Here is a 26,242-nt window from a genome sequence, read left to right on the forward strand (position 1 = left end):
AGCCCCAACTTCCTCAGCCTGTCTTCATACGGGAGGTGCTCCAGTCCCTGATCATCCTCGTGGCCCTTCTCTGGACTTGTTCCAACAGTTCCATGTCCTTTTTATGTTGAGGACACCAGAACTGCACACAATACTCCAGGTGAGGTCTCACGAGAGCAGAGTAGAGGGGCTGTCTGCAGTCTTTCCTAGAAGGAGTCTAATCAGTGCAAGAGCCCTTGAAATCAAATATTTACATAACAAAATGGAAAAGCTATTTGTGCAATGGAGGACTTTCAGCTCTGTAAAGAACAGTGTGATAAATTTTCAACACTTCCCATGTATTGAGAGAACACTCATCTCTCAATAACATTTATTTGTTAGTATACATTAAATTCCTGACACTTGCAATGAGAGGGATTTTTTTCTTTTTGAAGGTACCATCTTTGTTTTAACTTGGTTCCTGCTATTACTCACTATGTTTACTCAAAATGTGTACAAAAATAAATTGCACAGGAAGATTCTTCAGAATTCTGGTGTGGAATTCAGTGAGGAACAGCAAACTTAGAATTGACAACCAGCACTTTTCAGGTACTTTAGATACCTGTCCACAAACCAACAGAACTCCTGACACCGCAAGTTCCACCAGTGTCTGCTAATCTTTTTTTGTGCATCTTTACTGTTAAAGAATGCCTCTTTCTATGTTGTGATTTAAGCACAGTTTAAATGCCATAAAATCTTTGGCATCTTCTTGGAAGTTTAGTGGGAGCTTATTTATTTATAAAAATATATAAAGGTTATTCATTCTTCAGAATACAAATATGTATTGATCTGCTAACTGGCTTTGAACGAAGTGCATGAAATAAAGAGAAAGAGGAAGTTTGAGCCACTGATTTTTCCTCAGGGAAATGGGAAGGAGCCCTCTACAAAGCATTTACAGCCCCCTGCAGATGAGTATTGCTGGTTTTATTGCTGGAAGCCACCCGGCTGCCACCAAGCAGTACAATACAGTTCCCTTTTTGTGGTAATGGCACCCAAGCATGCTGGCTTATGAAACCCTAATCTAATTTGCAGATGGAGCTACAAGTCTTTGCCACATAACAGAGTCAGTGTTTTTTTTTAATAAATTGGACAGAACTTTTCTTAAAATCTTAAATAAACAGTGCAGTGAGCATGTAAGGAACGGGGAATGAATACAGATAAAACACACGAAACTCACCTCTAAGTGCAATACATTTTTATTAAACCGTAGATAACAAATAGGACAATGAAAATGCACTTTATCTTCAAATTGCATCCTAAAGATCACTAAGAAGTGGCTGTCTTATTAGCATATAATTTTTTTACAAGCATCAGCTACCTAATTTTCACACTTTGGATTATCTGGAAATGGGAGCCTCTGGATGAGCCTGAGTTCAGTGCAGAGGAATAGTGGTAATTCCAAAACCTGCACTAATAGTAGTGAAAAAGACTGGAGGGGTTGATTAGGGTTTTGTTTGATTTTGTTTTGTAGGGTTTTTTAAGATGTCAGTGAATTCATCATAGTAGAATGTCAGATGACAAGACAATACTGTGCCTGGCTGCATTGCATACCACAAGCCAGTAGACTTTCCTGAAGTGCAGCTCCTACAAAGTGGCTGTAGTTGAACTTGTACCTATAGTGCCTCAATTGTTTGTATTAATTCCCAGTACTAGAGAGTACTCCACCAGGCTTCTTAAGTTGTTCCAGTGCCTGGTTGCTTTTGTTGTTAACCCTTTTCACCTGTTAGCCAGTGTTTACCTGACGTCCATATCCCACTTTAGTTACAAATGGACCTTTATCCTCTAGATGTAAAGGTCTTTTGTTATAAAACAGATTTTATTTCATGATATAGGAATCTCCAGGTTATAATCAAATCATTTTGTAGTATCTTGCTTAAAATAAATGGAATAAGTATCCTGGGTTTGCCATCAGAGAGTGTATTTTTATATCCTTTCATCATTCTCATAATTCTTTCAACTCCTTGTATTTAATCCTGAAGTATTCAAAATATCCTAAGTGTCCTTCCTAAAGTATGTATGCCAGAACAGGACATAAATTTCCAGGAGCTGGATGGAAAGTATTAATAACTTTTCTATTCCTGTTTGCTATCCCTCATTAAGTATTTAAAGGACTGTTTATCCAATTTAACTACAGACTTGAAGTGAGGGTATGTTCATTACTTGGGTTTGGTTTTATTTTTTTCTGTAATGCCACTTTTCCAAATCAGTGATTTGCAAGACTGGTATTCCCCCAGTCTTATAATTTCTATCTGGCTTTTTTTTTCTTAAATATTTGACACTGTACGATTGACCATGTTGAAATGTATGACTTCAGGGGTATGCTTGCTGAATAATCTAGGTCTCTAAAGCAACCTTAAGTACAAAATACCAAAGAGTAAGAGCTCTGGGCCCTCAAATTGGGCCCATGTGATTCCCAAGTCCATCACATGAAGTATTGAAGCTCCAGGAATCCAGGGTCTGCTGTGGTATGAAACTACTGAAATCTTTGTTTTGAAATTCTCTCCTTAATATGCATATTCTGTGAAATTAAAAACAAAAAAAACAAAAAAAACCAAACATCACATATATAATTCCTTTAATTTTCTCTCTCTCTTTTTTTTTTCCCCCCTTTTTTTCTGAATTCCCTGGAATAGAAACCATGCTGCTCAGTCAGTATTCAGGTCTCATGTCATTCACTGGTCTTTGATTCTGTGTTACCTTTATTCAATGATGTTTTCATTCTCTTTTTTACTCCATTGATATCAATGTTAAATAATTTTGGACTAAGACTGCATCGCACTAATTTAAGGATGAATTCCCCCTACAATTTCAAGCCTCTTTCCTTTTGAATTTGGCAGCCATTGATGTGTGCAGGTTGATTTCCTTTTTACTGTGAAGGTTTTCTGCAGAAAAGCAGCTTTTGCAATTATGCTGACTTCAACTCCTATCTTTTGTATCTGGCTTTTTAGAAAAGAAAAATCTTTGCTCAAAAGCTACACTGATGAGTTAAATTACCACAACAGAAATGGTAAACAAAGTGGATGGGATTAAAAAATAACCATGGTAATTCAGCAGTGCATGGTGGTTGTTTATTTGCCTAAAATTATTTTTAAAAACATCAGCAGGTTTGAATTGTTATATTCTGAAGTGATCACAAGAATGTGGCAGTCTAGAATCTTCCTGACCATCAGTTTGGTAAATTTGCATAAAATCACAGGTTCTAACAATTTTATCTTGTATCATTGACTTGCCACTACAATCAAGACTTTGTGGTCAATGTAGCATTTCAGCTATGGCCTTGAAGAGTAAACAGCATTTACTTGTGTCCAATGAAGATAATTGATGGGATAGCTGATATAATAGCAAGAGAAAAGCTAATTTGTCTTATATCTGTGATGTGTAATTATCTCTTGTATCCACTTATCACATTTTTTTAACCCTCACATACAAAGTCTCTTCACCACTTTGCTTTATTTTGCTTCCCATTCCAGAAAGTGTTTCCAGCCTATGTTGACTTCTAGCCAAGCTGTTGTTTTTGCGTTCTATTTTTCCTTAGTATTGCAAAAGAAATGCCAACACAGAGTGTTAATGTTTTCATTAAGCCAAGGCACACTGTTTGAGCTGTTGCTAATCTAGTGTGCAAGCAGGTGTTCAATGTGATCTATTACTGTTGATATAAAATGGTGCAGTTAAAATTGTCTTGATCCTTTGGGGCACAAGAAATTAAAGCTCCGACACACGACTGTAGGTTTTTAAGTTCATTATGTTATTCTGTATAGAAGTTTCCTTGGTACATTGTGCTTTGTTTTCATTGTAGGAAAATAATGTTATTTAGAAGGGAGGTAGTGTCATGAGTCAAAGGAAGATCCATATCAGGTTAATAATAATCAGCTCCTGTCTGGATCGATACAACTTTCCCTTAGTCTAGAAACAGAATTACTACGGAAGAAAAGGTTGCAGCCTATTGTATATAGTAGTTATACAAGAAAAAGTAACTTTGCTTACATACTCTTTCCAAACCTATACGAGTAAACTTCTGTTACTGACCTTGCTTCTTCTCCCTTTCTGCCTCATCCGTTTGCCTTTTCCAGTGTATGATCACGTGTTCATATTTATTTGGCGAATCCTAATGACTTGTCTGTCATAGGAAAAGTGACAAACAAGTAACAGATTCTTACTTTTCTGATAACCTATTTAAAATTGTTTAATTGATTAGGGTAGTTTTCTTAGCCATTTTAATTGGGGAAAAAAAAATAAGCATGTTTATTAGCAAGATGTATCATTTAAAGTTCATGTATCTGGAACAGGTGTCCCAGGAACAGATGCAGGAAAGAAACAAAGGATTTGTTCCATGGGGATTTTGCTGAATCTACATGTGTAGATATGTACATATGCACTGTCTTTAATGTTCCAGTTTTATGTTAAATGATGGAAGAATTAAAAAAAAAAAAAAAAAAAAGCCATCAGTTGGAGGGTTTTTGCTGAACATTCAATTATATTGGTGTGCTTTTGACAAAACTACTTTTATCCTGTTTAGCAATCTGTAACTATCCATGTGGTTGGAGTGCAGCTCAGTGATTCTTAACTCACATAATCAATTTCAGCACTTGCTGCAATGAGCACCTACAGAGAGCCAAGCACTTTCCTTTCTACTGCTTTCTGCTAGTGAGGACACTGAGATGATGATGAGGGATTTGGTTATGATTTCAGTTATTTCTCTTTGCCAGTCCATGTGAGGTTTCTGTAGTGGTTCACCTCAGTGGGTTTGCTCAGAAGAGCTGTTCGGTCTGCATCAGTCTGGGCATACAAAGTTCAGTTGCAACAGTGATCTTGTTGAACATACTTAAGCAAAGATGATCTCCTCAGGGAAGTCATAGATTCGCCAACACTGGACATCTTTAAGATTCAGCTGGACAGGGTGCTGAGATATCTAGTCTAGGTCTTGCATGCCTAGAATGGTGGGGACCAGATGATCCTTAAGGTCCCTTCCTCAAGAACCTGGTGTTCTATGGTTTTGTAATTCTAAGATTTGCTTATTGCAAAACCCATTGCAAAAATCAGTTTTTAGCCAGTAAGATAAATTGGAAAGGAAACTAACTTTAAAAAAAAAAAAAAAAAGCAGCAAACTTTTCTGCTTAAATGATGCATTTTTCCAGATATTTTTTGCCACCCAACAACCCCTCCAGAGAAAAAAATAGGCAAAAGTTCTTTTCAAAAGTTAGATTCAAAATTTATGTATTTAGATGTTCTCAATACAAAGAAGAATTTACCTAAATCTTCTGAATTTGAAAACTTTAGTCTAACCCTACTTGAATGGTTGATTTTTCTCTTACTCCTCTTACCCTTTTTTTCTAAAAGGCTGAAACATAAACTATCTACATTTTTTATGAAAATTCTTGAATACACATGTATTTCTAAATTTTTTTCATTGTAGTACACAGTACTCAGTAGCTAGCATTTAAAAAAATGCAGAACATAAGCATATTAGTTTCCTAATAAACCTGTGCACAATCTACCAATCAATTTGTTGTAAAAATCTTATGAAAAGAAATGGCGTATACTAGGCACTATATCCTGAAAAACTATTAACAAAAAAGAAAAAAAACAGAACTACCCCACTGAAAAACTAGCATTTTATTATAATTGTAAGCATTGCGGTATTGAAAGAATTTCAGTTTGGTGAAATTTTTATTATGGATATTTGTAATTAAACAAAAAATGGGTTTCTGGAAAAAAAAAATAATTAAAATCAGTTTGCACAGATTTTAAGTAGGTGTCTGAAGTCTAGAATGTCATTGTACCATTGCAGCAGATGGAGTTGGTACATTTTCTTCTGCAAAATATTTGAAGTCCAACTATGGCAGTATTTAAATGTCAAAGCTTCCTTTTCCTTTTTCTCCTCCCTGTTTTCACAGATGTCTATAGTTAGACTTGTTATTATTATAAAATAAAAGTCTAGCAGTTGATATCAAAGTCCAGTTTAACCTAAGTGCATATTGACAAAAAATATTTTCCATAAGTATTCCATAATTTTTGTTAACATTGGAACTAATATTGCTTCTTCTCTATGGTCTTTCATCTCTATATATTTGTATTAAAATAATACTTAAGCTTGCAGAATGATTACAAGCATCAATCATCAGCAAAGAAAATTTTAAACTCCTTGAAAATGTACTTGTAAGAAATAGCTGATTTTAAAAAGATACTTGTGTTATTGAAAAGCATTAGCATTTTTGTATTCCCAGCTAAGAAACTGCAGTGGATTTCAAATAACTGTCCAGAAATTAAATGAACATCATTAATGAGAGTTTTTGAAATGTTTTGTAATTGTGAAAAATTTTAGGCTATTCATTACCACAGTAAGAAAGGATTAAAAAGCTCATTTTTCTGCTGCTTTGTTGCAAGTTAGCCCTTTACAGTCTAAATATAATTGTGCATGCAGTAGCTTCCACTGTAAGGGTAAAAAACCAGAAACCTCAACTGAAAGTGGCACATACTGTGGAAATTTCATGGGTGAAAAGAAATGTAATTTTTCATGATGTCTGCCCTTTTGAGGTTGGTCTCCAAGCAGGCTCATGGGTGCCTCAGTAGAACAAGGCTAATAGTCTGAACTGCTGTGATATCCTAGTTTCTTCTCCAGGACTTTTAGGTTTATGAAGATTCAGTGTAGGTTGGCGCTGGTGAAAACTAAGCATTAGGAAATCACTCTCTGGAGATGACTGGAGCATTTATGACATTTACATCCCTTTCTTTTGTATGTTGCACTGGTCATGTCTCACCTTAGGTTTTGTAGCCTGATAAGGATGTAAGAGAGCATTTTGCCCTGTTCTAAAACTTCAGCAACTCCTTGTCCACTTCCCCACCCATGAGCATGTAATAAGGCTGGGACAATATCTTAGTCTGCATGTGGAAATGGAAGGAGATCACTGTTCTGCAGAGAATCAGAGCTGAATAGGCTTATGAAGTTATAGAATAAGCTCATTTGGAATTCTTTTTAAGGACTCAAAGTCTATACAGAGGCAAAAGTGCTGGTAAAATGTTTCATATAGTGCAATGTGGAGTAGAACACTCAATTCCACTATGAAAGCATCATGAGCTCTTAACATATCCATTTCTCTTGTCAGCTTCCTCTAGTGTAGTTCAGATATAGAAGGCCTTTTGCTCTGAGAGACAGTTGGAAAGAACAACAATTAAAAAAATCAGTAAGGGGAATACAGGTAAGAGGAAGAAATAGAATGGAAAATTCTCACTAGTGCCTTCATGAGTCTGAAACAGTGTCATGTCCCATTGCCTGTAGGCAGCTTTGAATGCCTACACACTGCACGCACTGGGTTTCTTTCAACTGGAGACTCATGGTTTGAAGTATCTGATTCAGACAGAAGAGCAGCATCTTCTTAAGCTGGAGTAGTGGTTCCAGCCCTTGGCCAGCTTCTTCGCTCAAAAAAAAAAAAAACCATATAAATGATACTGCATGTATTCCTTCCTTCAAATGGCAGCCCATTATAAATGTAACAAGAAAAAAAAAGTAATAAAATTATTAATTATGTTGCTAGAATCGCTATAGGAACTTCATCTAGACCATAAGTGAACTGTGTGGCATATAAAACAAACAAGCCTGGAGAAGAGAAGGCTCTTGAGAGATCTGATAGTAACCTTCCAGTGCCTAAAGGGGGCCTACCAGAAATATGGAAATGGACTTTTTACAAGGGCCTGTGTCGTGGTTTAAACCCAGTCAGGTAATTCGTTCGCTCACTTCCCCCCCTTTCTTGCCCTCCCCCTGCTCTCGGAGGGACGGAGAGGAGAATCAAAAGAATGCAACTCCCACGGGTTGAGATAAGAACAGTTTAGTAACTAAGGTATAACACAAATCACTACTGCTACCACCAATGATAATAATGATAAAGGAAATAACAAGGGAAGAGAATACAACACCTCACCACCAGCCGACCGATAACTCGCCCCCCAAGCCCGACCAAGCTCTGACCGATACCTCCTCCAACCCTGCAGTCTCCCAGCCCTTCCGGCTAACTCCCAGTTACATCCTGGGCATGACGTGCTGTGGTATGGAATACCTCTTTGGTCAGTTTGGGTCAGGTGTCCTGTCTCTGCTTCCTCCCAGCTTCCCCTCCTCCCTGGCAGAGCATGAGGCTCACAAAGTCCTTGGCCAAACCAAAACATCTCTATCAGCTCTGTTCCCGAGCCGAAAGTCAAAACACTGCACTACACCAGCTACCAAGGAGGAGAAACATGACTGCTACTGCTGAACCCAGGACAGCCTGTAGGGGTAGGACAAGGGGTAATAGCTTTAAACTGAAAGAAGGGAGATTTAGATTAGATATTATGAAGAAGTTCTTTGCTGTGGGGGTGATGAGGCACTGGCACAGGCTGCCCAGAGCAGCTGTGGCTGCCCCATCCCTGGTAGTGTTGAAGGCCAGGTTGGATGGGGTTAGGAGCAACTTGGTCTGGGGGAGGTGTCCCTGCCTGTGGCAGTGGGGCTGGAACTGGATGATCTTAAGGTCCTTTCCAACCCAAGCCATTCTATGATTCTATGATTCTGTGATTCTGTGAATTGGAAGTGATTAGCATAGCCATAAGATTGTTGTGCTAAAAGGTAAATAAAAGGGTTTGGTAAATATCTTGTCCTAAATAAAGCTTCTACATTTGTGAGAGAAAAGGCATCACATAAATTCATAAATTCCTTGCTAATGGAAGATGGCATTGTATTATTTTTAGACTAGTGCAATCAACAGGGGAATAGAGAGACCTCCTGGGACTAGTCCTCTGCTGTTGCAGTTAATCACCTTCATTTAATCCTGTTCAGATATGTATTAAACTCCACATTCATATGTGGTATGAACTGCTGTTGCTAATGATGGGAACAGTGTAAGGTGGTAAACTGCATGAATGGATGGCCAGTTGTCATAATTCCATTAAAAATGGTGGACAGGGGAGAGGAAAGAGAACAAAGTTATAATTAGCCTGCCAGCAAGAAAATGGCATCAATCCTAATGAATTTTCTACAAAAAAAAAAAAAATCCAAATATCTCAGAAACCAGCATAAAGTACATAGGATAATTCAGGCTGGGAGGAGCCTCTGGAGGTCTCTACTCTGGTCTGGCGCAAAGCAAAGTTAGCTCTAAGGTCAGATGAGGCTTCTCAGAGCTTTGCCCAGTCAGGAGCTGTAAACCTGAGATGGAAACTGCATGAACTCCCACCCAACCTGCTGCATTGCTTGGCTGTCCTCGTGGGAAAAAGTTGGAGGTGAGCAGTAAAACAGAGATTTCAGCAGCAGCACCTGAGAGGACAGCAGCTTGTTTGGATTTAAGGCATAGTTTCTGTTGTTCCATTGCTGTTTAGTTAAAAGCATCTAGTGAAAGTGCCTGGGTAATCTCACGTTTGTTTTGCCAGTTCTAGACTCTCAGTCCTTTAAACTCAAGATTGAAGAGACCGGATGTCCATATGTGTCTTTTACACTTGTGTTCTCTTTAAGCACATATTTTGTGAAATAATAATGTTTTGTCTCCCTAGGAGGGAGTACTAAGTTCTTTTAACTATATGGAATAATACATGCATTCTTCATGAGGAATATTATTCCTGTCACAGATAAGAGAACATTTTCACACCTGCACTGCTTCTCCTTGAAAGACACAGTTAATGCCATGAATTTTCTCTTACTGGGGAAGCCGTTGCCAGAATGAAATTTGAAGGTATTGAATATGGGAGATTTTGCATGTATTTCTATATACTATGTCATTTTCATTAGAATCCAGAGTTAACTATTGCAGCAAACAAAATGCTCCAGGGGTGAGGTGATATTGGTTTATGTGCCATCACAAAGCACAGTTGCAAGTTTTTGTGGAAGATTTTTATTTTCAACTTTCCCTATTACCTTCTTTTGCATTTGACCTTGAGGGAAAAAATGGCCTGTTATAATTTCTTTCAATGATGAAGCTAGGGAATTCTTTAAAACTGAGAGAGTTACTGTAAACTGTAAAGGTCATCTAGTGGAGCTCTGCCAGTCTAGATTTATTCCTTGCTGCATATGATATAATGCTTTGAAAGTGTAATTTTACATTGTCAAGAGATGTAGATCTGTAGACTAATAAATCTCCCAGCTCAGACCATTTCCTGATATCCTTTCACATCCCCATTCTGTATTTTTTCTGTTATCCATTTCAGTCAATCATTCTGGGTTGTATCCTGCTTTTGTTAACTGATAGAGGACTTCTGCCTTTGTAGGAATTAGCATTGTTTGTACACCACTAAGATACATTACCTATAGCTGGTACAATCACAATAGCGCATTTGAGAGATTTATTGGTTTGGGTTTTTTACTGTAGAATACATGATTTAGTTCCACAGTTATTCCCCTTTGATAAAGAAAAGATTAAGCACAGCATATTGTAGCAGTGAGGTGTATGCCAGGCATTGTACAGAGGGGAGTCAGCATGAATTGTCACTGCAATATGACGGGGAGTGTCACATCTATGAGAACTTAGATCTAGTTTCTGACTTCTCAGCTGGCTCCTCTCTGTACTCCTTTCTGCACAAGGAAAAGGGAGGTGTTGGGCTATGAAAGCAGTGAACCAAGGACACTGGTTGGCGTGAGTCATGAAATTTGGCCTCCTGAAAAACTTGTACTGAGTGGTGAAAATGATGTTGGAATTAAAGGAGCGCAAGAGTACCATTTAATCAAAACGCTTTGACAAGCATCACAATTGTTTCTGAGCAAGTGATTTTTACAAAGTGGTGGTTTTGACTCTGCAGGAGTCCCTGCCCCATTCCTCTTCCCCGTTTACACGGTGGTGGCCTCTTGAGCATATTGCTGACACATAATGTGGGAGATTGTATGGCTGCACCCGGGCGGAAAATGGCTCTTTGCAGCAGCGCGGCTCCTGAACAGAAGCTGGTTTATTAGGTGTTTCTGTTTTACTGGAAGGAAGTGCTTGTTGCTTAGCGTCTGATCTCTGAGTCAGCCAATCCATCTCTGCTACTCCGCTGTAGAGGAAAAAACCCTCATATTTTTCATATAGAGATAAGTGCTTTTTGTTCGTTCCTTAGGTATACCCCTTTACTTTCAGATTAACCCAAGCAGATAATATTTCTAACACTACAGAATTCTGACTTTAGAATGAAGTGTAAGACTTAATTTTGTAAGATTATTTGTACCCATAAAACCACCATAGCCAGCACAGAATTAAAAAGCCTAATGTTATCTTTCCCCATCTTCTGAGAAATGCTGTTTCATCCTATGCTTAGAGGCCATTTTACTGAATTCCAGCAAGTAATGCAACTTTTATCCTGGAATTAACTGTTCTTTTTCTACCTTAATTCATAGGTGCAATTGAAGTGTTTGGTAGGAATTTTAACAGAATGTATAATGGCTGAGGTACAAATGTTCTTTCCCTCATTGAAACTTCTCCTCTGCTCAAAGTCAAAATGAGTTTTCTGTTTATTTCACTGAAATAATACTATGACCAAGTGCTAACAGAAAATAGCTTGCAAGAGTATATCTTCCTTAAAGCAAAAATCTGTTTTCTCAGTTCTGCCCTCATTCATTACAGACCTCCTACATCCCCTGTACTTTTCTCTGTCACACAGTCAGGCTGAGCAATACAAAAGAGATCAGGCTGAGGGACACAGGAGTGTTGCTGACTTTCCTATAGAAGGACCTATGTATGTACTCTTTTCATCATAAGCAGACATGTAGGTGTTGTAGGGGGGCAAGGAACCTTTATTTAAACTAATGATTTTTCATCTAAAAAGACCATGGGCCTGTTGCAAAATTTTGTTAATGCCCTGGGGTTGACTTCTGTGGTGTTTTACAGTAGTTGTGTCCCCAGAAGGTTCAGGATCAGTTGCATGCTGTGCCAATGACCACTTCTCTAATCTAACATAGGTGACCTGCAGAATGTTTCTTACAACTGCTTGGATAGTCTTATAATGTGTAGATAAATATACAGAGGAAAACCTACATTTCCTGTGAATCAGACAGAAATTTTCTAAGCAAAACCAGGTTTTTCCTGGAGGAAATTGTGTCGTTTGAAAGAGGTTTGTTTGGTGGACTGATATTTGCTGTAGGAGAAACACAGCAGGGAACTAGCACTCCACAAGGCTTCTAGAGTGCATATGGGATGACTAGTCTCAGCAATACTTTGTGAAAGGACAAAAGGCAGTGGACATATATTGAAATTCAGGAAATTCCATGTAAACATAAGAAAAAACTATTTTTACTATGAAGATGGTTTAACTGGGGCAGGTTGTCTATGCAGTTTGTGGAGTCTTCATCTTTATAGATACTAAAAGCCAACTGAACACAGCCCTGAGCAACCTGCTCTAGCTGACCTTGCTTTGAGCAGCAGGACTGGATAAGACAGTCTCCAGAGGTACCTTCCTGTGTCAGCCATTTTGTGGTTCTCTGGTCCAATTGCTTCAGTAAGAGATGAAAATGGGAATTGTTCTGGAGTAGAAATCAAAAAAGGGTAAAATATTCTTTTATAATATATGACAGCTAAGTTTCTTTTTCCCTTTTAAATAGATGAAGTTGAAACATACACAGTGATGAAACAACTGATGTGTCTTGGACTTTTCCCATTAAGGAATACATACAGTTTTGGAGCCCAACTTTCTCTCTCAGATGACTTACTGTCAATAAAAACAGTGTGGGAGGTGCCAAAATTACATGTTTCGGAGTAGATATAGAGCAGAAGGATGATCTCAGAATGAATTATTCTAATGAGCAGCACTTGTCTGGCTTTTTTAATCCTCATTTACTTCAGGCAGCTATGACAGTGCTACAGTCCTTGTTCTGTTAGTTGAAAAGACAGTGGGGGAGTATGAGAACTCTCATTTAAATTTGATATTGTCCAGTTTTACTGCTTTGATGATTCAATTAAAGAGTCCTGTGGCTTAATGGCTAAGAAGGAAAATCTTTCCCTGGTGGTGGAAAGCAGGACCACTGTGTATTATTTTCTCACATGACCTGAAGTTTTAAAAAACACTTATTTTTTGAAGTTCGGCTTGTGTTATGCTAACAGTTTTGCACAAACAATTTGTACTAGCTTGTGCAACTGCAAATTTGTATCCAGCTAATGAAACATTTTCCACAGACCCTGAACCCCATATTACAAGAGAAAGCTTAGGTCTGGGAGAATGAAAAAGAATCTCTGAACAGGAAAGCTGTACTTGCTGTCACATTTCAGACAACCATAGTTCTGTCCTTAGCTAGCATGTTCTTCCTGGATAAGCAGCTATAGGAACAGCTGTGTGAAAAGATTAGACATCTTTGACAAATCAGCCCTTGAAGACTATGTAATAAGGACAACAGCCTGTGCAGGTAACGTAGCAATTGCCTACAGCAGAGGCAGCTAGAAAGTTCGCAGCTTCAGGGTCCTAGGCTACATTTTTTACAGTAAAAAGCTTTTAGTATATTCCTCTTAAGACACATGCTGGCTTTTTATCCTTGTGGTCACTAACAAAACACATGTATTTGGAATTCATGGTCAGAGCCCCAAAAATACATGAACCCAATTAGAGCTGTGACCATGCATGATAGATGTTATAGCCATCTATCTATAGATAATCTAGATATCTATACTAGATCTATATAGATCTAGTAATTTGTAGAAGCCTTTCATAAAGCTGCTGTGGGGAAGGAGAGAAGGAATAAGAACATGGCCTTTGGTTGTCAGGTAAATGTAGAAAACTGTATTACCTGAAATGGATTTTATGGCTGCTGCCAAGGAAACTATTGCTTTGCCAAATTTTGCAAATACGGGTTCATTTGGCCTTAGTGTTTAAACATCTTTTTTGCAGCTCTGAAAAAGCAAGACTAAGTGAGGAGGAAGAGGAATATGGTGTGTAGGATAACATATCCAGCCATAAATTCTGATATCTGTTCTGGCAATGACTGTTAATATGTCTGTGCCTCTCCCAGCCCATTTGCAGAACTAGTGATTCATGCTTCTCTCTGACATACCTGCCATTTAAAAGAGAAATATGCACAGGATATTTAGTATAATGACTCTGCCTTACTTGTTGGCATTATTTTGTTTGTACTACAAAAGCTCACTTTTGAAAGTCTGTACATACATAATGTTCATACTGTGTATTAGTATTATGTGTTTTAGGCTAGAACTTAGTAAATACCCAGGTCTGATATTTTTATTATAGAGTGTGCTTAAGAGGAGAGAGAGCTGTGCAGGGAGAGCAGAAGTATCTGTTACCAGTGTACCAAAAGATCAAGATCTGATTCAATAAATTTTGCTTTTGGGAGGCAAGACTGAAGGTTTCAGGGCATTTTTAATCAGCTATGTCATCCTTTTTCTTTAAATCACTTTTCCTTCAAACTCACCATGGATTTATGAATTACTCACATATGATGACTGTTTTGTCATCACCCTGTGACTTTAGCATAGGAAATATTTCTGGATCTGCTTTCATAAATTTACTGTCGTGCTTTTGTATTAGATTGTCTCTTACATACCCCATCCCATTTACTGTATTTGCATCTTATCTGTCCAGACTGAAGCCCTGCTGCTTTTGGAAGGGTTACGTAAACTAGAGCTCTTGCAGCAAATTAAAAATACTATATGCACAACTGTAGTGCCATAGTACTGATTTTGGGCAACTAAGTGCTTATAGCCACAGACAAATTAGAGAATACTGGATGTATGTCAGAAGTTCAAAGCCCAGAGGTACACAAAAAATTAACAAGTATTCAGTAAAATGTAAGAATAAAAGAGAATAGAGTAGGATTTAGAATAATCTTAGTGTATTGTGATTACAGGAACAGGAGTATTTCCTAAAACACCCTGCATGACCTGACAAGTCGGATATACAAAGCATGAGATGTTTTCTGCTAGCAGTCTCTGAACCCCAGTCAACAAGAACTGTTCAAACAAAGCAGTGAAGTCTTTGCCTTCCTAAATAGGATCATGCTTAGAGCATAGTCTTTCCTTATCCCACGTTTTAGTGAGTTCCCTTCTGAGTGTAGTTTCACTAGCTTCATTTGATCCTTAGCCCTCATAACTCGTAACAGAACATCAGGTCATACCTTGTCTCTTCTCTCCTGTGCCAATGAAGTCCTGTGTGTCCTAGCTTCAGCTCGTCCTTCAGAAGCTACCTTGCAGATGGTCTGTGTGGACTCAGATAGCTTCAAGACCTAGCTATGAGCAGTAATCTTTTTGCTTAGTTTGAGGGCTAAACACGGTAACAGGTTAACACCTGCTCTTGCTGTAAACAAACCGGTTATCTGTTGTGAATGAAATTCTGCTACTGATTGGCAGGAGGTTTCAAACTCTGAGCTGCCAGAGGTCATCTCCCATCATACCTTTGTAACATAGTGTTTAAAAACTGTATTTTCCACAAATATCCACAAAAGTAATTAATACTATCACTAGCTCTTATTGGAGACTAAACAAGATTGTCAACAAATAAGATTCTGGCAAAATCCTCTGTTGGGAGAACCCTGGAGCATGACTTGTTAAACTGGTGGGTAGTGTGACAATATAATATAAATAGATTTGAGTTTTTTCCCCTTTTCACTCTTTTAGCTCTGAAATTTTGACTCTCAACACACCAAATGCAGAGAAATACGTATATGTGGTGTATCAAAACTACAAAACCAGAACATTGCTGGTGTTCTCAAAGTATTGAGTGTGAGAGATCAAATAATTGGAAGCACCACCTATCTGCAGCAGAAAGTTCCAGTAATCACAAATGTTACAAGCTACTCTGCTGAAGCTAAAGTTATCTTACAGAGACAGAGGGGAACTGTCTGACTGTAAATAGTTCCTTCGTGTCTAAACTTGAAGCTTGAGAAAAATTGGATTTGACTGAAGCTCTCAAAAAAACTATAAAGATACCTGTCATTTTTCTTCCCAATCATACTGAGCTGAAATTCAGGCAGAAAATTGGGGATTATTATTTCCATAACCTGGTTCTCTCTTCCAGGTTTCTGAAAATGAGCAGGTGCAAAATCTCTGAAGAAAAGTGAAGAAACAAGTAAGAACTTGAAAGAGGATTTTAGGAGCTGTCAAATTTAGTACTAATTGCTATGGCCAAAACAGATCTTCAGAGAAGCTTCAGTTATGGTCTTTTATTTTGGTAGACCTACAAATTCTGTCACCATTAAGGGGTTCAAGTAAATAATAGAATATATCTATTTTTTGGATATGGATGTGTTCTGTGGATCACACGTGGAATTTATATTAGATCTTAGAGATGCTCTTATACAGGAATAGTTTGACCCCAAATCTTTAGACTTCCTCCTCAGTCTCTTGAAGTTTGGCAAAATAACCAGTTCATAGAATCATAGAATAGTTAGGGTTGGAAAAGACCTTAACATCATCAAGTTCCAACCCCCCTGCATGGGCAGGGACACCTCGCACTAAAGCATATCACCCAAGGCCTTGTCCAACCTGGTCTTGTTGACCCAAATCAATAGCATTGGCTTCAAAGCAAGCCTTTCTCTGAGTAGGAGGAAGGACATGACTTCATTCATCATTCTGTGATTATAAACAGCATTGAGAAAATGGCATCAAGCATTATCTAATAACTTGGAAGAGGCTGCAGATTCCATCCAATGATTTCCTAAAAAAAAGCAACAGAAGAAGCACTTTCAGATTTCATCCTCACTTGTTTGGGTTTTTCTATTTCTTGCATATTATATACTATATGTTTTACAAAAACATCTTCCAGGTTTAAAAAAAAAAAAAAGCTGATGCTGTTTTTGCGAAGGGCATGCCAACTTGAATCCTGAAGTCTGTGTAATCTAAAGTGTTAGCTACAATCACTGCAGATGGTTTAATAGTTCCCAGGAACTTTACTCAGTTGTAGATTTTGTCCTTAATTACAATTTAATTTAATGAGCTCATTTAGAATAATTACTGAATTTAATAAAACCTTTATATTTTGCAATATGCCATAATGTATGGAAAAATGGCTAGACACTTAAATTACATGCTGTCTTCCAATTAAAACCTGATACCCCTTCATTACCCTTTCTTACCAAAAACTGACTCAGAAGTTGTGAGGTGCGAGCGCACGTTTGCAGGTTCAATTTACAGTTGAAACATTTAAAGATCAGGCTTTTCATATCGTTCTAATCTGCTTTCATAATCACTTATGAGAAAACCAAGCAAAGGTTTTTGTTTTCTGTTTTGGCACTGTGAAAACATTAGTACAGAAAAGTCAAGCAGCAGAATGAAATTGTATGGGTTGTGAACTGAGAAGTGCTAAAGTTTTGGGTTTATATGGGTGTGTGTGGTTTTTCAAGTACTTTGGATTATATAAGATTTTCGAGGTATCTAAGAGTTACACAGTTCTGCCCAGTCACTCTGATTCCTAGGCCATAAATATCTCTCTTAGTCCTATGAAGGTCGAAATATTTCATGCGACTTAAATTGGGATGCAGTTGCTGTCTCAGCTTCTGAGAGCTGGTGCTGATTGAGATACTACCAGAAGCAGAATTAAAAAAACTAGAGCCAGGGAATAAAAACAAATGGGCTCCTTTTTTGTTCCCAGTGGAGGCCTGTTTTGGCCATCTGAGGTGGCAATACAGGTGAATAGCTTTCTTTAGATATGGTCTACAAGGGATCAGCACATCTTCTAAGTCAGTTAATGTTTATACATTACACTTAATTATTGTTGTACTGCTGGCAATTTATCCCCATGGACATGTTAGTTTTTGCTTCTTGAGAATGTCTTAGCTGTGAAGCAAGGCATACCTTGGTAGCTGAGCTTCAGCTTTCTGTATGAGTTCAGGTGAATGGGAAGTGGGGAGGAGAAAATGCAAAGCAGTTTTTGAATTGGAAAGGTAGCCTTGTAAATTGGGGTAAGGGTTTGTCTTATCTGCAAGGAACAGGATTTGGGATTACAGGGCTGTCGGTGCTTTTGCTTAGATTTATTTTTATCAAGTAGCACAAAAGCTTTTATTTTTTTTTTTTTTTTTGTTGCTTCATGGTAAACTGAAATAAGAGGTTTTAATACTCAGACACTTGAATGTGGCCTTGTCTTAGTTTTAGCATTCTCAAATACATTTGTCTATAGAAAACTAAAATTCAAACCAACTAAAATTATGTCTTTAAATTTTGAAGTGATTAATTACAGAATTATTTTTTAGTTCACTGGAGTGATGGTGATTATCTGAATCAAAGGTTTTTACCAAAAATGACCATGGAATATATTAATATGTGTTGTCATTTTTAATAAGCTAGGATCTTGAGTAAACAAATAGTTTCTTTCCTGTCTCACTGGCAAGGCAATGGGGTGGTTCATGGGAGTGGATCAATTGGAGAGAAATACTTCCAGTCCAAATCTGATCAAACGGAAAGTGGTTTCTATTTCAGAATATTTATTTGGGAGACTTTTTCACGGTTGTGATTTAGCAGAATTTTACTGATATCTTTAAAAATATTAGGCCCATTTCTGAGCAAACTGTCTGATGTTCTAAAGACCATCACATAAATGCCTTCACACCTGCACTAGGCAGTGTTAATTTGCATATTTGCATATTTATGTCAAGAAGACCTTAATGAGATGCTCTTGAGAAATGCAGTGTAGCTTCACTATCATACTAACCAAAGGGAGACATTCCTTCCTCATTAGCAGAATCTTCAGTTGTTGGTAAAGTAATTTGTGGTCTATTTTAAGATGTTTCACTGTGTGCTTTTGCTTTACAACCTTATGAGCAGATGAACTAAAAGTACCTTTTTTTCTGAGGCCTAGAAGTCTGTTGGCTGGTGTTATCTGGTGCTGACTTAAGTGTTCACAATATTCTACTTCTTTTTTAACAAGGATGTGGTCAAATATAAACACTGTATTTTCACTTCTTCCATTTTGTTGTGGTTTTTTTTTTTTTTTTTGTAGACATTTCAGCAGTCTTCTCTACAGCAGAAAAGTAAAAAGAAGAGCAAAGGTAAAAATTAAATTTATTTTCATGTATTGGTAAGAAGGGAATTGCCAAGATTAATGTTTATAGTATTGCAGTATCTGAGGAACTAGAACTTTTTAGCTCCTATTCAATGTTTAGTTCACTTGATCATGTTGAGAAGCTGTTAGTACATGATACATATATCCGATGGTGGGGTTTTCTTGAATACTTAGGCTCTAGCATCTTTGGGGCCAGGGCTGTTTTTTCCAGTTCTGTGCATGTAATGTCTTACTGCAGTCCTTGCTCATTACCTAAGCTGTCAGGTAATTTATAGCATAATAAATTTTCCTCTTTTGATTTAGAAGTACAAAGGCCTTAGTTGCAAAAGCAGTTACAAAGAGAGGGTTTCGAATACCCATGAAGTACTTGCATAGTGGTATTTGACAGCCAAGTGTGAAAGTACATGAATTTATATGCTGTGTGCTTTAACCTGATGTGAAATATTATTTTTTTTGAAAACTAAAAATAACCATTTTTCTGATTTCAAATATTTTGCCTTTCTTTTCTCTATAATATCTTTTCTGTCTTATCCATAGAATATGAGCTTTGTGAGGTGCTGAACATGGTTTGTTTTGATTTGTTTTTATTTTTAACTTATGGTGCTTTACATAGACTTTGGGGTTGAAATAGAATGTTTGTAAAATCTATTTATGGCAAATTGAGGTTGAAATTTTTAATCGATTTTCTTAAACAAATACATAGTGCTTTCTGGCTATCTGTCTTGTTGATTTAGTGGACAAATCAAATGCTTTCACATGTCCTCGTCATTTTCAGCTCCTATTCCAGGTAAAAGCAAAAGAAGGATCTCATGTAAAGACCTTGGTCGAGGGGACTGTGAAGGCTGGCTTTGGAAAAAGAAAGATGCCAAGAGTTATTTCTCGCAGAAATGGAAAAAATATTGGTTTGTCCTGAAGGATACATCTCTATATTGGTATATCAATGAAGAGGTGAGCATCTACGCTCATTGCCTTGACAAATAATCTGTGTACTGCTGTTTTTATGATTGAGTGGGAAGCCAGTGCTTTGAGTGCTCATGTATGTGAATAATTTCATTCACCCAAATAATCACACTGAAATTAATATTGATTGATTGAGTAAATTACCATTAAGCTCTAGAGATATTTGGTCCTTCAAATTCACTGTGTGCTACAAGGAGAAATAACACATTTTCCTGTGTCCTGCTCTCACCAAATTAAAATAAATCTATCTTCAAACCCTTGAAAGGGAAAAGCTAGTTGTTTAATCCTGTCATTCAACCTTAGTCATGGGAGTGTAAATTTTAATGATGTACTGCCTGTTTGTTTATCTATGCTAGTGAAACCACCAAAACCTCTGGCAGTTAAGGAAGATGGTTTGTTTCTCAGTAGAGTTCTCCTTCTTTGTAGCTTTTGATAAGCTTTCAGTGCTCATATATGCTGAACTTAAGAGTGCTGGAGCAGCCCAACTGAACTGTGTGCAGCTTTGATTGTGCAGCATGTTCTGCATTAATGCATGTTTATTTATATCAGGTTTACCAAGAAAACTTTTTGCCAGTGAGTTAGGAAACATTAATTTAAAACTCTATTAGTTCGTTAGTAAATAGGCTGAGGTAAAACCATTGCCAACATGTAGAGGCACGCAGTCCTGGAATTGTTCTTTCAATCACTGCAAGCATTTGTGCATATCCTGTTTAAAATACTGTGAAACACAACTTTTCCCTGAGTATACAGAAAGCAAGTCATTCCATGAGCAGTCACTGAAGCCTGTTTTGCCACAGACTTATCCCATTTGTATGTTGATCCCAGCTCCAGATCAGTTACCCTAACTCCCTTCTCTCCACCCTCCCTCTTCAAGGTCTATTACAAAGTGTTCATAAGGGCAGTAATTTATATCTACAACGATGATGAGTGGTCACCAAACATGGCCAAGGAGCATGTGGAACTACTGAGTTGTGCCTTACTATCCAATGGAGAGGGCAATGGTCTGACCACCTCTGTCTCCCCCTTGTCCCAGTTTTCCTGGGACTTGCTGAGAATTGGTTATTTTTGAGACCTCAGCTCCATCATCAAAGTGTCTGCAGTCTCCAACAGATTCACAGGCTGGTGAGAGGAGCATCAGTGGCACATGGACAGCCAAGTAAACAGTGGTCTTGCCAAAATTCTGCTTAGCCAACCATGCAAAAAAATAAAAATGGCAAGTTTATTCTAAACAGTGTCCTTTTGATTTTAAAATGCCTGGTAATGCAGAACCCGTTACAAACTTGCACCTTCTACAGCTACAGTTCCAGTTTTACATGCTGATTTATGTCTTCTATTTATTTATTTTTAAGAAAGCACATAGTCATAAGGGCTGCATAAATACCTATGGAGATTCTGGGAAAAAGATATAATTCTGTGGAATTCCTTAACATAACATTTGTGTAGGTTAAGCTCCACTTTCATGATCATGTTAATTTCTCATGCAAAGTTATGAGCAGCTAAATAAGAGAGTCTGTGTTATTGAGGTACTAGTGGCTTAAAATAATGCTTTCAAATTGTGAAAAGTCAAAGGAGACTGAATGTCTGATAAAATGAACTATGAGCAAGGCTTTAGGGGAGGGGGGAGGAAGGTCAGATGCCTTCTTCCTTAAGTGTTGGAGACAGATGAAAGTAGCTGAAGAGGTACAGTGCCTCTTAGACGTGATATCATATAAAGATGGAAAACAACACACATTGAAATTGCTTATTTCCCTATTTCTTACAGTAGGTTGCATTTCTCCTTATTAATTAGCCCATCTTTCCCCCAAATTAAGTAATTACAATAACTAATTGCCTGAATACATTTGGTCATCTTCTGTATTTTCAAACACTGCTTCAGCTGTGAAATTGTTTGAGAAAACTGGGCATTTAAAATTGTATTTTATACCAAGGGATCTCTCTTACTATTTTGGCAAAAGTCCCAGTGACTTCGGTAGGCAGTTTGCCAGAGCAGAGCATACATTAGTATTCCTTATGTAAGAAGCAGGAAAGTGAAAATATTTTTAAGTTTTCAGTGTGGTGGGTTGGGTTTTTTTCAAACAAACACCTTAACAATAGTAATATCTAGAACTACCTTTGCAGGATGAAAAAGCAGAAGGTTTCATCAGTCTACCTGAATTCAAAATTGACAGAGCCAGTGAATGCCGCAAGAAATAGTAAGTATGCTCAAAAATAATGCAATTACACAATAGAAAAAGTGGAACAAAGGACAAGTTTTTCCCTTGACTCAGTGACATAATGGATTTTATTACAATGACATTTGATTGTATCATAAGTTCATACAGAAGAGGCAAATTCAGTGTGGTTTCTGTGTGCTATCTTTCCTGGAGAAGGTTTTTTTACTTTATCATGCATCACAGTGCTTGACTAGAGCAAAATGAATTAAGAGCAAGAAGGCTGCTTGGCTGCTTCTGTCCCTTTATTTTCCTAGTTCTCCTTTCTTTTTTGTGGGTTGTTTTTTTTTTTTTGGGGGGGGGGGGTTGGGGGGGGAGGTGTTTGGTGCGGGTTTCTGTGTATATGTGAGATACCTTTAGGCTCAGTAAAGAGTTTTAAGCATAATAAAATCCAAATAAAATTAATCCAAATAAATAAGTCTGCAAGTTCATGGCCAGGCATCAATTTTTCATGTAACTCCAAATTAATTAGTGTCATCTCAAAGAGTGTGTTAGTCCTGAGGCAGAGTACAAAAAAGAAAATGACAATGATTTGCTGTATTTCTTAAAGGTCTTAAATAACTTCTCACCTAGCTGTGTGTTGGCCTCTGTCCAGATCTGTGCCACTGCACAAATCCATTTCTTGTTTAGACACAAAGTCAAGCATATGTAGCAATGTGACAGCTCCATACTCCCACAGGGATATTTTTAGAGTAACTAGTGTTGAAAACTTTTTGTATTGCCTTTTAATGCCTTTTACTGTTAAGTTTACTAAGACTGTTGGATCACTGATATTTGTACAGAAAAAGAATTGCAAAAGTAAAATGGTATGGTTTGTAGTACATACAGTTCTAAAGAAGACACTGACCTTGTATCAGTTGGTCCATATATCTCTTCAGGGTGAATTGTACTCTTCATGATAGTTTCCAAGAGCAGAAAATGAAAACTTCATTAACAAAAAAAAAAAAGATACATCAACTTGGACTTATTGTGCTGTGTCCTTGGGCTACATTACCGAAGTGCCTCATTTTTTCTGTTTTGTTGGGGCAGCAGCATAAAGGCAACTCATTCCTCAGAATTGCACCCTGCTTGCATTGGGTTTTTGTACTCGATTTGTTACCTGTTGAACAGTAGAACATAAAATGTGGCTATGAAAATCCCTTGCTTCGGTGGGAGATAAAGAAAAAACTCTTAAGAATCCAGACAACAGATGCTGTAATAATTTTAAGAAGTCAAGTTTTGGGTCTCAGTAACCTGATAATGTCTTTCTAAACTGAGCAGATGTCCCTGTATGCTTTTACTTGCATAACATTTTGTCATGCTGTAATGCTTTTTGTCTTGATTTCATGTTGCCTTCACTAGCAATATCTTTTCTGGACATCAGTTTCATATCCCTGGTTTATTAAAAATCTGGTTTCATATATTTACATATATGTACACACAGAGACATATATATTGAAAACTGCAAGCATGATACACGTGAAATACATCATCACCATTTTTCTGATGACACAATGGATTATGTATGTATATAAAGAGATACATAAAATAGCTGTTACTCTCTCTAATCCATTGTGTCTCAGAAAAATGGTAATGATGTTCTTCATGTGTCATGTTTGCAGTTTTCCTTATTTTCTTTGGGACTGTTACGCATATTTTGTTCTTATTTTAAGAGAGACCTTCAGGCTATTCTCAAAAATGATTCTTCTGTACTGTAAATTATTAATTACTTTCAGAAGCATTTTCTGGATCCTCAAGTACTTCGCCAGAAATCTTTATCCAACACAGTTAGAAAATGCTTTCTAGTAATTTATTTCATATTATGTATGAAATGCAGTAATTCTCTCAGCCCAGTCATGTTGATTACTTTGGTGGAAAGAAAAGATGAGCTGTAATTGCCTGTTGCTTAGAATGACCTCAAAATTGAAATCAGTGTTGATTTATAACAGCTTTTCAGAAGTCAATCAGCGCATTGTGTTCTTTTGTTTGAAACGTAGTCATTACAGCTAAAGGTAATCTGAAGGTCATTGGGATGTGAGAAATCACCAGGACTAAGAGTTTTTCTATTGTATCAAATAAATTGTTCAGTCAATTTTCTGTTCAGAAAAAATTAACACCTAAAGGTACATCAGCAAAGTTACCTGATACATGAAATTATATCTTTAACTGGTTAACTTTATCTAAATATAGTACACTACAGGTGATTGTTGAACAATAGTTATGCACATACGGATAAAGCATTATTTAGAAATATGTAGTTCAAGAGCACTAGGTGAAGTCTGGCACAATTCTAAAAGTTATGTGTTTATATATTGTTCGGGTACATCTGACACCTCAGGAAATTAGAATGCATCTCATTCCTGGGTGACCACACTATGTACAGTTTAAAAAACAAGAGTTGTGCCTTTACATTTTTATAACTATGTTTTTCCTCTACAGTGCATTCAAAGCCTGCCATCCTAAGATCAAAAGTTTTTATTTTGCTGCTGAACATCTAGATGACATGAACAGGTAAGGAAATCTAGCAAAGTTCAAGGAACCATTCCTTAAATGTGACACTTCCTGAAGCTAGTAATTACACAGTGATAATAAATTATGTGCTGATCTAAAAGTTAAGTTTAATACCTGAGAAAATAATTGCAGAGTAGCATTGTTTCTGAGTGCCTGCATATGCTAAATATTCAATTCATGCAAAAATTACTTTTTTTTTAAACGAAGGGTTGAAGATTTTCAGAAACAAGATTCCCACTTTCTAAAAAGAAATGAATACAGTATGTGAAACAACATCCAAACACAATTTCAGAATTCCAGGTTTTTACCTTTTGTTGTGCAGCACCTACAAAGATACAATATCTCCAGCTCTGCCTCCTAACATATTCCTGAAGATATGTGATGCTTGATCTGTGGATGCTTCTATTTCTGGTCCTGGAGAGAATGAGAAGTTGGAGAAAGATTTAAAGCACTTACTGATTTTAATTCTGCCAGTCTGGGAAAAGGAGGTAGAGATTACAAGGAATTTATTTTGCAGATTCTCTCTATTGCCATGAATTTAACCCGCATGTTGAAGTGAAAAATTGGTTGTATTGAATTTAGTGGAGAAAATTCCAGCATCTCAGAAAAAATCAAGGCCTTAAGTCCTAGTTCTTTGGGCATTGCATTTTACTGAATCTGTTTGAGGCCATTTGTGGAATTTTTCCAGCAAATTGTTGTTGAGACTCCAGCACAAAATAGACACAGTTCCTTCTAATTCATTCAAATGGTAAATTAAAAACATGGATCTCATGTCTATTCAAATATTTGGGAGTTTATTTCATTTTTTTGCACAACATAACTTGAAATTAATTCAGTTCAAAATAATACATCACAGAGTCATAGAATCAAGTAGGTTAGAAAAGACTTTTAAGATCAAGTCCAACCATTACCCTAGGACTGCCAAGTCCACCACTAAACCATGTCACTGAGGGTCTCATCTACACAGGTTTTGAGCCCTTCCAGGGATGGTGATTCCACCACTGCCCTGGGCAGCCTGTTCCAATGATGGAGCACCCTCTCTGTGAAAAAATTTCCCCTAATATCCAGTCTAAACCTCCCCTGGCACAGCTTGAGGCCATTACCTCTTGTCCTATCACTTGTTGCTTGGGAGAAGAGACCCATCCCCTCCTCATTACAGCCTCCTTCCAGTTAGTTGTAGAGAGCAATAAGGTCCCCCCTGAGCCTTCTCTTCTCCGGACTAAACAACCCCAGTTCCCTCAGCCGTCCTTCATAAGACTTGTTCTCCAGGTCCTTTGCCAGCTTTGTTGCCCTTTCCTGGACCCACTCTACCACCTCAATGTCTTTCTTGTACTGAAGGGCCCAGAACTGAACACAGGACTTGAGGTGCAGCCTCACCAGTGCCAAGTACAGGAGGATAATCACTTCCTAGTCCTGCTGGCCACACTAGTTCTGATACAGGCCAGGATGCCTTTGGCCTTCTTGGCTGCCTGGACACAATCTGGCTCATGTTCACCTTCATCAATCAACACCCCCAGGTCCTTTTCAGCTGAGCCACTTTCCAGCCTCTCTTCCCCAAGCCTGTAGCGTTCATTGGGATTGCTGTAGCCCAAATGCAGGACCCAGCACTTTGCTTTTTTGAACCTTATACCATTGACTTTATACCATTGACC

General features: G+C 37.6%; 1 protein-coding gene across 7 annotated transcripts in view; it reads left to right on the forward strand.

Annotated features, from left to right (window-relative positions):
• The window catches only part of CNKSR2 (connector enhancer of kinase suppressor of Ras 2), a 214,763-nt gene that overhangs the window by 133,450 nt on the left and 55,071 nt on the right, over nt 1-26,242 (forward strand). For all 7 annotated transcript variants that reach the window (XM_061453247.1, XM_061453249.1, XM_061453250.1 and 4 more), the window contains 4 exons: nt 18,868-18,916; nt 19,706-19,878; nt 22,009-22,082; nt 24,519-24,590. In XM_061453247.1, the coding sequence (XP_061309231.1) occupies nt 18,868-18,916; nt 19,706-19,878; nt 22,009-22,082; nt 24,519-24,590 (368 nt within the window). The remainder of the gene's footprint in view (nt 1-18,867; nt 18,917-19,705; nt 19,879-22,008; nt 22,083-24,518; nt 24,591-26,242) is intronic.

This window comes from Pezoporus flaviventris, unplaced genomic scaffold (genome assembly GCF_033815535.1).
Source record: "Pezoporus flaviventris isolate CSIRO_AGI_PZ_B2104156 unplaced genomic scaffold, CSIRO_AGI_Pfla_v1 ptg000015l, whole genome shotgun sequence".
Lineage (NCBI taxonomy): Eukaryota > Metazoa > Chordata > Aves > Psittaciformes > Psittacidae > Pezoporus > Pezoporus flaviventris.